Source organism: Erpetoichthys calabaricus, chromosome 18, assembly GCF_900747795.2.
Source record: "Erpetoichthys calabaricus chromosome 18, fErpCal1.3, whole genome shotgun sequence".
NCBI classification, from domain to species: Eukaryota; Metazoa; Chordata; class Cladistia; order Polypteriformes; family Polypteridae; genus Erpetoichthys; species Erpetoichthys calabaricus.
Genome location: NC_041411.2, coordinates 66721759 through 66735570, shown reverse-complemented (window position 1 = coordinate 66735570; position 13812 = coordinate 66721759). Strand labels below are relative to the sequence as shown.

The window sequence follows — 13812 nt, the reverse complement described above, 5'->3', positions numbered from 1 at the left end:
AAGCAGATCATTGGTTCGCATCTCAGGTCCTCCCTTATGGTTTGATAAGAAGAAAGTGGAACATGTTGACTTTGCTACTCTGAAGTATCTGTGACATATCCTAGCCAAGCTGAACTTTTCCTATTGTAAAATATGGTGATGATGGCATATAGGGATGGAGATCTATTCAGTAGGAGGAAATGCCAAGGATATTCATGTATAGTACACAGGTACTGAATCGGAACCTGTCAGAACACTGGAATTCTGTAAGAAATACGTATCAGGAGAAGAATGATCCAAAGCTGCTACTGTCGCTTAAAATGGGGGGGTCGGGTTGATAACTGGTATCTTTGAGAGATGTGGTCAGAGTCCTGCATTTAATGGCTTGACCATAGTAGCTGTCCATCACCATTTCTCCGCTTATCTGATCAAGGCTATGAAATAATTCCCCCCCCAACCCCCGAAATGACGTGTAAAGTTAATAGAAATTACTCAAAACAGTTATTGTCTGAATATACGGTGAAGGCGCTTCAACAGATTATTGTTATTGTCTGAATATACGGTGAAGGCGCTTCAACAGATTATTTAGCCAACCTAATATAAAAAAAGAATTAATATCCTAGGTTGAGTTTTAAGCAGGGAAACAGAAATAATTTGTGCTGTTGTATTTTTTAGTAAGCAATAGACCAGTTACGTATATACAGTGCATCTGGAAAGTATTCACAGCGCATCACTTTTTCCACCTTTTGTTATGTTACAGCCTTATTCCAAAATGGATTAAATTCATTTTTTTCCTCAGAATTCTACACACAACACCCCATAATGACAACGTGAAAAAAGTTTACTTGAGGTCAAGAGCGCCCTGGAGCAGGTTTTCATCCAGGATGTCTCTGTACATTGCTGCAGTCATCTTTCCCTTTATCCTGACTAGTCTCCCAGTCCCTGCCGCTGAAAAATATCCCCACAGCATGATGCTGCCACCACCATGCTTCACTGTAGAGATGGTGCCAGGTTTCCTCCAAACGTGACGCCTGGCATTCACACCAAAGAGTTCAATCTTTGTCTCATCAGACCAGAGAATTTTCTTGTGAATTTCCCATTGGGATTAATAAAGTATCTATCTATCTATCTATCTATCTATCTTTCTCATGGTCTGAGAGTCCTTCAGGTGCCTTTTGGCAAACTCCAGGAAGGCTGCCATGTGCCTTTTACTAAGGAGTGGCTTCCGTCTGGCCACTCTACCATACAGGCCTGATTGGTGGATTGCTGCAGAGATGGTTGTCCTTCTGGAAGGTTCTCCTCTCTCCACAGAGGACCTCTGGAGCTCTGACAGAGTGGCCATCGGGTTCTTGGTCACCTCCCTGACTAAGGCCCTTCTCCCCCGATCGCTCAGTTTAGATGGCCGGCCAGCTCTAGGAAGAGTCCTGGTGGTTTCGAACTTCTTCCACTTATGGATGATGGAGACCACTGTGCTCATTGGGACCTTCAAAGCAGCAGAAATGTTTCTGTAACCTTCCCCAGATTTGTGCCTTGAGACTATCCTGTCTCGGAGGTCTACAGACAATTCCTTTGTCTTCATGCTTGGCTTGTGCTCTGACATGAACTGTCAACTGTGGGACCTTATATAGACAGGTGTGTGCCTTTCCAAATCATGTCCAGTCAACTGAATTTACCACAGGTGGACTCCAATTAAGCTGCAGAAACATCTCAAGGATGATCAGCGGAAACAGGATGCACCTGAGCTCAATTTCAAGCTTCACAGCAAAGGCTGTGAATACTTATGTACATGTGCTTTCTCAATTTTTTTATTTTTAATAAATTTGCAAAAACCTCAAACTTTTTTCACGTTGTTATTATGGGGTGTTGTGTGTAGAATTCTGAGGAAAAAAAATGAATTTAATCCATTTTGGATTAAGGCTGTAACATAACAAAATGTGGAAAAAGTGATGCGCTGTGAATACTTTCCGGATGCACTGTTCTTGTCAGTCCAAATAACATTTCTCATTTGATGTGGATAAATGCAATACTTGGTCTAATGAACATGTTTAAAACAAATGTTCTAATTATGTATATTGCCTCTTTTTTTTCGTATGTATAAAGTGTGACTACATAAATGTTTGTACCACAGTCTTTACACCTTTGGAATATGGTTGTTGTGGTTTATCGGAGGAGAAAGCCATCGAGTTGTTTGGGGAGGAAAACATAGAGGTGAGAACGTCTAATGCTGAATTATTGTTTAGGATGTATGTATTAATTGAAATTCATTTGATAAATCATTAACTTTTACTTAGAGTACCTGTACAAACTGTAGCATTACTGGACTTTTCCCAGTTGTCTAGGCTTCAAATTTTTGCAGGTAAAAAATACACACCTCCAAAGCCTAAACTTGCAAAGTGACTAGAACAACAGAGTACTAAAAATACTCTTCTGAGAGCCATGCACTGTTGCTGCAGTAGATGAGCTAAATTGTATTAGACATTAATTGACAGCAGTGGAACTATTTAAAAGACTATTTTAAGCTTGTTTTATACTGTAAAGTAATAAAAAAAATAAAAATTTTATTTCCTTGGAAAGTAACATGTACTTCATTAAGTATTTGGCATAAACAGTAACAAGCATTTTAACAAATTCCAGTTAAAGAAAGAATTGTCTTCGCATTAACCAATGGGTTTAAATGTATGCCAGCAATCTTGCTGCATTCCTACTAAGAGCGAACTGATGCGTTTGCATTATGTAGAGAGTCCACAAACACGCACCACCCTTAATTATATGTTTATCTTTCAAAAAAAGTGGTTAATAATTTCATACCTTAATATTTAATTTGTGGCCCTGCTATGAACTGGTGCCCTAACCCTCACAGCCCTAAATCAGATTAATTGCATTAGTTATTTCATTTGTTTAGTTTTTATATAAAGATTCTTATTGCTTAATAGGTGCTACTTAAATGGTGATACTGCTAAAGATATTTCTGACGTTTTTTAATAGGTATATCACAGTTTGTTTTGGCCTCTTGAATATACAGTTGCTGGCAGGGACCATAATAAGTGTTACTCCAAAATTATCTGCAACAAAATGGATAATGTAAGTAATCACATACAGATCTTTATGTACACAAGTGTATAAGTGAAGTCGTATGATGTGTTATAACATTTTTCTCTAAGTTTAGCTTTTAAAATCTTCATATTCCATGTGTCAGTAGAATCACTGTCCATTGTAATTGTATCTCTGTCTGTCTGTTTGTATGATCATGTGTTTAGATTTTACTTTGCTGTGTTGCTTGGGACTGGTTGTGAAGTATTGTTTTTACTATAAGTAGTCCTTAAGATTACATATATCCTTGCAGTCATTTAAGTTAATTGAAGATAAATGATAGAGAAGAAGGGTAACATGTAGCGCACAGTACATTTTTACTGTACACAAATAATTGTTAAGATTTATGTTGAGAATACATCAGGAATACAATCTGCCTTTTCACTAATGTGGGTTCTTTACTGTGATAATAGTTTGAGATTCAGATTGCTTTGTAATTTTAACTTAAATGTATTCACGCCTTGTAAAGATAGAGATCTGACGAGGTCTCAAGGAATTTTGGGTATTTCAATAATAAGGTGAATAAATACTAATTTATCAGGCTAAGAAAGACTAAGTTAGCCTTGTCTTATTACAAAATTTCAGTCAAACTTTAACAAATAAAGTGTTATGAGGTGGTTGTGATGTAATGTCCTTATAATGGTAATCTTCTAATGCACACTTTTCTTTAATGGGAAAGTTATACATGTGTTTCTGTGTCTGGTTATATTTCATCCCTCTTTCTTAAATGACCCTACTGGTATATTAATATGAAACTTTATAGTTGTCAAGCTCGAGAAAATGTACTTTTTAAATTGCTCTTATTACCTCTTTTTTTGTTCATTGAAACTGAATTTTCATAATTGCATTGTCAAATTTCAGAGATCTGTCTTGATGGTTACTGATCCTTAATGCTGTATTCAGTTAATAAGTTCTGTTAATGCACTGCTTGTTGTAGTATAACATCTTTAACATGGCATATTACCATCCAATATTGCATACCTTTTCTACAGTAAGCTACAGACTTGTTTTTGCTTGATAGACTTGTCAATGGAGTTGAGCTTGGCTTGTTAAACATTAATAGGCTATGTATGTATGTATACAGTGGGTACGGAAAGTATTCAGACCCCCTTCAATATTTCACTCTTTGTCATATTGCAGCCATTTGCTAAAATCATTTTAAATTAATTTTTTCCCTCAATATGGGGTGCTGTGTGTACATTAATGACAGACAAAAAAAAGAATTTTTGAAATTGTTGCAGATTTATTAAAAAAGAAAAATTGAAATATCACATGGTCCTAAGTATTCAGACCCTTTGCTCAGTATTTAGTAGAAGCACCCTTTTGAGCTAATACAGCCATGAATCTTCTTGGGAAAGATGCAACAAGTTTTTCATACCTGGATTTGGGGATCCTCTGCCATTCCTCCTTGCAGATCCTCTCCAGTTCTGTCAGGTTGGATGGTAAACGTTGGTGGACAGCCATTTTTAGGTCTCTCCAGAGATGCTCAATTGGGTTTAAGTCAGGGCTCTGGCTGGGCCATTCAAGAACAGTCACAGAGTTGTTGTGAAGCCACTCCTTTGTTATTTTAGCTGTGTGCTTAGGGTCATTGTCTTGTTGGAAGGTAAACCTTCAGCCCGGTCTGAGGTCCTTAGCACTCTGGAGAAGGTTTTTGTCCAGGATATCCCTGTACTTGGCCGCATTCATCTTTCCCTCGATTGCAACCAGTCGTCCTGTCCCTGCAGCTGAAAAACACCCCCACAGCATGATGCTGCCACCGCCATGCTTCACTGTGGGGACTGTATTGGACAAGTGATGAGCAGTGCCTGGTTGTCTCCACACATACCGCTTAGAATTAAGGCCAAAAAGTTCTATCTTGGTCTCATCAGACCAGAGAATCTTATTTCTCACCATCTCAGAGTCCTTCAGGTGTCTTTTAACAAACTCCATGCGGGCTGTCATGTGTCTTGCACTGAGGTATGTGTGGAGACAACCAGGCACTGCTCATCACTTGTCCAATACAGTCCCCACAGTGAAGCATGGCGGTGGCAGCATCATGCTGTGGGGGTGTTTTTCAGCTGCAGGGATAGGACGACTGGTTGCAATCGAGGGAAAGATGAATGCGGCCAAGTACAGGGATATCCTGGACAAAAACCTTCTCCAGAGTGCTAAGGACCTCAGACTGGGCCGAAGGTTTACCTTCCAACAAGACAATGACCCTAAGCACACAGCTAAAATAACAAAGGAGTGGCTTCACAACAACTTTGTGACTGTTCTTGAATGGCCCAGCCAGAGCCCTGACTTAAACCCAATTGAGCATCTCTGGAGAGACCTAAAAATGGCTGTCCACCAACGTTTACCATCCAACCTGACAGAACTGGAGAGGATCTGCAAGGAGGAATGGCAGAGGATCCCCAAATCCAGGTGTGGAAAAATTGTTGCATCTTTCCCAAGAAGACTCATGGCTGTATTAGCTCAAAAGGGTGCTTCTACTAAATACTGAGCAAAGGGTCTGAATACTTAGGACCATGTGATATTTCAGTTTTTCTTTTTTAATAAATCTGCAACAATTTCAAAAATTCTTTTTTTTGTCTGTCAATATGGGGTGCTGTGTGTACATTAATGAGGGAAAAAATTAATTTAAATGATTTTAGCAAATGGCTGCAGTATAACAAAGAGTGAAAAATTGAAGGGGGTCTGAATACTTTCCGTACCCACTGTATATATTATGTGTGTGTGTGTATGTATGTATATATATATATATATATATATATATATATATATATATATATATATATATATATATATATATATATATAAAATTTAATTTTTTATTTATTTTTTTTTTTTTTTTTACATCTTGCTTAATTCTAGGAGCGTGTTGTGGGATTTCATTATCTAGGCCCCAATGCTGGTGAAGTTACCCAGGGATATGGTGCAGCCATAAAATGTGGGCTAACTAAAGAACTTCTTGAAACGACAATTGGCATTCACCCAACCTGTGCAGAGGTAATTTTTGACATTGGCATTTTAATTGGTTTACAGGCATCACATCCAGCATTTTTTTTTTTTTTTTTTTTTTTTATTACTTCTACAAAATAAACGTACTATTATTTACTGCTTTGTTAAGAAACATTTCTGTAAGATTGTACAAATATTTATGTAACATAATTGAAATATATTTTTGCGGCAGTATTTAGTAGTCCTACTTGAAACTTTGTGAAGGTTTGTCAAGGTGGTGCTTATTTCAGGTGATGTACGTGTCATTTGAAACTGAATTTTATGTATATCGTAAGTAAAAATTTCTCGTGTATAAAGAGATATGAACTTAGGAGTTAGTGGTAAAACGAAAAATGTATATTGTGTATAATTAAAAATTCTGTCAGTTTTTGGTATTTGTATACACTTTTCAGACTGAAATGTACAATGCTAAAAAAATTAAGGGAACACTTAATCATCACAGTCTAACACCAAATTAATTAAACTTCAGGGATATCGGTCTATCCAGTTAGAAAGCATAAGCGATTATAAATAAGCTTCACCTTCTTTGGTGCAAATGAAAGTAACAGGTGCACTAGTGAGGCAACATCAATATAGCCCCAAAAAGGGAATGGTTTTGCAGGTGGTGTCCACAATCAATTCTTCTTCTCTCCTTATCCTTCCTGACTGATTCTTCTCTAGTTTTGCTAGTGTCCTTGTCACTACTGGTAGCATGAGGCAGTACCTACAGCCGATTCAGGTTGCACAGGTAGTCCAGTTCCTCCATACGTGCTGTTGCAAGAAGGTTTGCTGTGTCTCTGGGCACAGTCTGAAGAAGATACCAGGAGATGGGCCATTACACAAAGAGAGCCAGACAGGGCAATAGAAAGGCATTAATCCAGCAGCAGGACCGGTATCTGCTCCTTTGCGCAAGGAGGAGCACTGCCAGAGGCCTACTCCTTGAGGGTGGCAAGAGGGCCTAACATCCCACAACCGATCACCATGCAGCTTGATTGGCATTCACCAGAGAATACCACAATTGGCAGTTCTGCTGTTGGTGCCCTGTTCTCCTTACAGATGAGACCAGGTTCACATTGAGAACGTATGACAGACATGAAAGAGTCTGGCGTCAGCGTCATGAACATTAGGCAGCCTGCAACATCATCCAACATGACCAGTTTGCCGATGGGGAGGCATATCCTTGGAGGCTCACACAGACCTCCACTTATTAGGCAACTGTACCCTAACTGCTGTTAGGTACCGGGATTAAATCCTCAGAGTCGTTGTCGGACCTTATTCTGGTGCAGTGGGCCCTAGGTTCCTACTGGTGCAGGACAAAGTCCGGCTTCATGTGGCCAGTGCATATAGGCAGTCCCTGGATGACGAAAGCATTAATGCCATTAACTGCCCCTCCTGTTTCTCCAGACCTGAAGCCAATTGAGAACCTTTGGGACATTATTTATTGGTCCTTCCAATGCTGCCAAATTGTGCCACAAACTGTCTAGGAACTCCCTGATGCCCTGATCCAGGTGTTGGAGGGGATTCCACAGGACACCATCTGCCGTTTTGTCAGGAGCATGCCAAGACATTGCCGAGAGTGCATACAGGCAAGTCTGGGACATCCACACTACTGGGTCACATTATGAGTTGCTGTGATGAAATTCATGCAAGTTGGATCAGACTGTGATTTCAATTTTTGACTTCTGAATTTTCAGTGTGATGATGATTCCAGCCCTCAGTGGGTTGGTGATTTTGGCTTCCGTTGACCATCGTTACATCATTTTGTTCTCAAAGAATTACACACTAATACTCGGTAAAGATTTTCCACTTGAATATTTCGTTCATCAAGATCTGATGTGTGATTTAAGTGTTCCCTTAATTTTTTGTGCAGTGTATTTTCTATTAAAATTGTGTTACTGATTAATTGTGCACTGTGGTGCATCTATTACCTGCACTAATGCTAATTAACACTCTGATACCCAAATAGATTTGATAGCAGGTATTCACCCCCCACTGATAAAAAGTTCACTTGTTTTTTTGCTCGATCACACTGCCCAGCAAGTATAGGAGAAGATATGGCTTCTTCCAGTCCAACCTTACTGTGTGCATTAACTCGCCAATCGGGTTGAAATGCACAGCACTCTGGGGGATATTCTTAAAGATGCAGGCTCACTTATTACACATAGTTAACCTTTTAAGACATATGCACTGACAGAAAGTAACATTTCCTCTTTCCTTATACATGCATATTTTGTATTTTCCATAGCCAATGAAAAATTTTCATCCGGTATACCAGATCAACAGGTTTATTTATATATAATCCAACTTGAACTCTAGATTATGAGACTTTAATATTTAACACCTAACGCTATTGTCCTAATATATGGCATATCTGTCAAAGGTGGTTGTTATTGTTGTTTCATGCATTACTACTTCAAAGGTAGCTAGGGAGGCTTGAAAATTAGGATTATCTCTTACCTCTTATTATGCCCCTTTTGAGCCTGGCTGAGTTTGTGGAGGATGTCCACTTTTTGGCATGGCTGCTATTGATTGAAAGGTCCTTCACTTGCATGTTGCTTTTGCCAGACCTTGGATTTATGAAGTCCAAGCCTTCTTGAAATATCAAGATCACCTTGTCCAGATCAATGAGCGCCAATGACTACTTTTTTTTGTTCTTAGTTGTAAGAATATTCACCAAAAAACTAAAAATATAGGTTCACAAACATGACTGTTAAGTGATTTTTGAGTAATAACATTGGTCTGCAAAGTCTCTTTTTTTTTCCCCTGCTGCCAGAAAATTATTTTAGGTCTTCAATTCAAGTCTAAATCTGGCAACAGAATTGCTCTATTACTCCAGTTTTTGAGAGATGAAGGTGGAAAAAATTTTAAATGCATTATTTAGACTTGAAAACATAAACACATTGTTTGAAATATAATTATTGCTTACAATCAATAGTTAAGTGGTAGTTTTTTTTCCCTTGTAATCCTGCTCTTAAGATGTTTTTACATTGGAATGACCAACACATGTATACTAACATATACTTGCATCACTTTCTGCTGTGACATCTCTCCATGTGAGCGATGTCCTGGTGAAACTTCTCCTTCATCAAGTCAAGTTGTGGAGCATGCATTGGTACAGTGCGTTGCCGCACCCACTACACAATGAAACCACTCAGGATCATGGTTGGCAACCCCCCAGGCAGACACGCAGTCCAGTCCCACCCTCCGGAAATGACCCTCTATCTGCCACAGCCAGGTGCTACGTGGGCGACCCCTTGCCCTGGTCCAGTCACTCGGGTCCCCAACATTGAGGATCTTACGAGCCGGATCACCCTCGGGGAAACGCACCACATGGCCGTAGTGCCGTAACTGTCGCTCCCTCACAATGCAGGTAATGTGCCTCATTCGGGACTCCATGAGCAACCGCTCATTCGACACAAAGTCAAACCAACGGTACCCAAGGATTTTCTGGAGACACACATTACCAAAGGATTCCAGTCTTCGTCTCTGGTCATTGGATAGCGTCCATGTCTCGCAACCATATATCAAGACAGCAAGCACTGGGACTCTAAAGACTTGGACCTTCGTCCTTCTGCATATACCCCTTTCCAGCGACCTCATGACCCCCCATGCTCTCCCAATCCGTCTACTGACTTCATAGGAAGAGTCACCAGAGACATAAATGCCACTGCCAAGGTAAGAAACCTCTCGACAAGGTCGACACTCTCTCCGCAAACAGACACACTGCTGATGGCTGTGCCCAAGAGGTCATTAAGGGCCTGGATCTTGGTTTTTATCCAGGATACTTGCAAGCTCAGACACTCAGACTCCTCGCTCAGTCTCTTGAATGCCCCGATCAGAGCCTCCAAGATCCGTGAATCTTTCTTCACCAACAGATGCCCCACAGCTGCTGTACCCCACAACCTTGCCCAACACCCAGTCCATACAAGCATTGAACAGAGTAGGAGCAAAAACACACCCCTGACGAACCCCAGAATCAACTGGGGAAAAACGCAGAGGTCCTGCCTCCACTCTGCACAGCACTCACAGTACCAGTGTACAGACTGGCCATGATATCCAGCAACCTCGAGGTGATCCTGCGAACCCTCAGGATGTCCCACAGGGCAGCTCGATCAACAGAGTCGAACGCTTCGCGAAAATCGACAATGGCTGCAAAGAAATTCTGACGATATTCGCGTTTGCTCTCCATGAGAACCCTCAGTGCTAGGATGCGATCGATGGTAGACTTCTTAGGTGTAAAACCAGACTGTTCCGGTCGCTGGTAGTTGAGTAAGTGATCACTGATCCTATTGAGGACGACCCTAGAAAGGACCTTAACACTGCTCTCTGGGCCTGGTATCCCCCTGTAGTTGCTGCAATCCAGGCGATCACCCTTCCCTTTCCAGATAAGGACGACAAGTCCCATTTTCCAGTCCGTTGGAATGATGCCAGTCTCCCAAATAGAAGCAAAGATTGCTTGCAATGCCAGGAGGACAGCCTTATCACCTGCCCGGAGAAGTTCACCCCGGATACCACCGATCCCTGCAGCCTTTCCTCCCCTCAGCTGGTTCACCACCTGTGCAATCTTAGTGAGACTGTGGGGTTCACAGCTAATTGGAGGATCAGCCTCAAGGACCGTGGACCCAGAGATATCCAGTGTCTTAGCCGGAGGATCAGCTTTGAACAACTGCACAAAGTAGCCAGTCCAGTGGGCCACAACTACAGTGTCATCTGTACGGATGGTTCTCCCTCATGTTCTCTAGAAAAAATGTGTAGGAATTGGGTTTTTAAAGACAAGTTGCACCCAAGTTCAAGGTAGGAAGAGAGAAGCTCCACTAGTTCCTCGTAGCTTTCCACTTCAGTTTTCCCAAGAAGATTGTGGCCCATGCATTTTTTCTTTCTTCAATAAACTGTCCTGTTACCTGGTTAAGATAATGAATGGATCAAACCAACCTTGCATATTTCTGTAAAATCAACTTAAATCTCAACTTTCTCTTTTCTGAAGGGGGAAAAAAGGTGAAGTTATACCTTCTAATTGTATATTTCTGACAATTTTGAAGGAATGCGAAGTGAGGAGGGAAAAAATATTAATTGAGAGCAAATACTTGATTTTTGGTTGTTTCCACCTCATGTAATTTTAAGACCGTGGAAGTCTGCCATTTTTCAGCAGGAAATATACTTCAAATAATACTCTTAAGCTTGAAAAATACTTGTGCCATTAAACAAATGTAACTGATTTTTTAAAAAAAATAATTACAATTTTTTTTTTCTTCACCTAATCTGATAGAAAGTGGAAATGGTTTGTGGTAGAGAAATTCCAATTTTAAAAATGGATTTAGCACACCTAAATTTATACAGTACAAAAATTATTTTTCTCCTCTGTCCAGACCAGTGTATGTAACACTTCTGAAACTGTATATTTTACATTTTGTTTTAAATTGCAAAAAATCTATTCTCTGTTACAGATATTTACAACATTGTCTGTTACCAAGCGCTCTGGAGCTGATATCTCCCAAAGAGGTTGCTGAGGATAGATCCCTGCTGTGCCTAACGTCTGCCCACTCAGTATCTAATTTTTGCTTTGGCTTATGACTGTCTAGAACTGCACCAGTAAGTTTCTCAGGTAATTTTACACAACAAACAGAATATGCCTGCTATTGATGGAGCAGGGTTTTATCATACATTTGGCCAAGCAAAATTAGAATGGCATGTTACTGGGTAGACAGTTTAACAGCAGGGATATGTTTATAATCTTGGATCCAACTTGTGCTTAGAAATGCCATCCTGGCAGTTTTTGACGTCTTAGCCCTGAACCAATAAGTTGGTGGACTGGGACTGATTACTTCTGAGCAACATTTAGGATTTCAGATGCCTGTACCTCCTTCAGAAATGACCTTAAAGACACAGAAAAAGAACAGACTTTTATTATGTCATACATTACATTCTAATCTGAATTTCTTTTACTGTCAGTTTCTGTTCACCTTGTTTTGTTTCTGGTTGTGCTTTCATTTGCCTAATGTTTTCTGCAGCTTATTAATTCTTTTAACCATAAGCACACTCCACTCTAGTCAATAATTTAGCATCCTTACTGTACCCCTCTCAATAAAGGAATTTCCTTCAAATACCTTTTTTATTGGTTTAACTATACATGAATTGTTAAGCTTGTTAATTTTATTTCCTCCATTCTTTACTTTTTGTTAATGTATCAAGTCTGTTCACTTGCAACCTATACATAAGGAGGGTAAGCAGTGCTGTGTAGGTAAGCTCCAAAAAAGCAAATCAGTTTTTTTGTGTCTTACCTCAGTGTTTGAATGTATAATTAATAAATATTTATGAATGTTTTGAAAGCTGATACTGAAGGTATTCTGGAAAGACTGTAATTTTATGTCCATATTTCTTCATTTTTGTCTCAATAAACAGTATATATGCGTCCATCTTTGTTATGTTTTTTTTACCTGGAGTATTTCTTGAAGTTTTGAAAACTCTATTACTCAGTATCTGAAGAGGTTGGCTAGAAATGCAGTTACAACAGCATATTCACTCAAATTTTGTATTTTATTGTAATATCCTGTTTCTGAGATTTGTACTTTAATGCAGGGGTCTCCAATCACAGTCCTGGAGGGCCGCAGTGGCTGCAGGTTTTTGCTCCAACCCAGTTGCTTAATAAGAAGCACTAATTGCTCAAGTAACACTTCTGCTTCACTTTAGTTGTCTCGCTCGTTAAGATTTTGAATGCTTATTGCTTATTTTCATCTTAAACAGCTGTATTCATTCAGTTTTTAATGGATCCTAATTAGCAATAACACGCGAATGACAAAAGAGACTAGCATTTCTCCATTTGGCTTGTTACCATTTACGCCAGTGTGTATTTATCTTGCATTATTTGGTTTAATTAAATACTTGGAAGGAAAGTAAAGAGAAAAAAGTGAATGATTGAGAATTGCTCGTCCATTTTAGCCTTCAAATCATTTGGATGATATCCTTAGATAGGGGAAGAAAGTCTAGGATATGAGAATGACCTGACATAGCAGAGTTAAAGCACTAACAAGCCATGAAATTAAATTATTGGCAGAATTGCTTTCTAATTAAGCAACCGGGTTAGAACAAAAACCAGCAGCCACTGTGGCCCTCCAGGACTGTGATTGGAGACCCCTGCTTTAATGTATGTATATTACTTTCAGACTGACCAGTACCTTGCAATAACTGCTAATTTCTCACTGGTATGTAAAATGTTTCACCATTTTCAATCTTTCACATGAAATGTTTTTATTCTCCTTTTGTTTTTCTTTTTTTTTTTTTTTTTTTTTTTCAACCTGCAGACTACAACCAAAGCATTGAATCTGTGCTGCTCTGTTTAGGTAATATTTTAAGGAAGTGTCATTTATCATGTTGGATTAGCAGATCAAAACACACTCCGAGAATACTAAACACAATAAAATGTATACAGTCATGGCACCCCTGGAAGTTTCCTTGAAAATGCACCATTTCTCCCAGAAAATTGTTGCAATTACAAATGTTTTGGTATCCACATGTTTATTTCCTTTATGTGCATTGGAACAACATAAAAACACAGAGAAAAAAAGCCAAATGTGACATCATGTCACACAAAACTCAAAAACCGGGCTGGACAAAATTGTCACCCTCTACGTAATATTTGGTTGCACGCCCTTTGGAAAAAATAACTGAAATCAAGCGCTTCTTATAACCATCAACAAGCTTGTTACACCTCTCAACTGGAATTTCTGACCACTCTTCTTTTGCAAACTTCTCAAGGTTTCTCAGATT

General features: G+C 39.4%; 1 protein-coding gene across 1 annotated transcript in view; it reads left to right on the top strand.

Moving 5' to 3' along the window:
* Positions 1-12459, top strand: part of txnrd3 (thioredoxin reductase 3) — a 34342-nt gene extending 21883 nt beyond the window's left edge. The window contains exons 13-16 of the mRNA XM_028824351.2: positions 2080-2187; positions 2965-3060; positions 5923-6057; positions 11493-12459. Coding sequence (XP_028680184.1) covers positions 2080-2187; positions 2965-3060; positions 5923-6057; positions 11493-11555 — 402 coding nt within the window. The 3' untranslated portion in view covers positions 11556-12459. The remainder of the gene's footprint in view (positions 1-2079; positions 2188-2964; positions 3061-5922; positions 6058-11492) is intronic.
* Positions 12460-13812: the final 1353 nt, after the last annotated feature.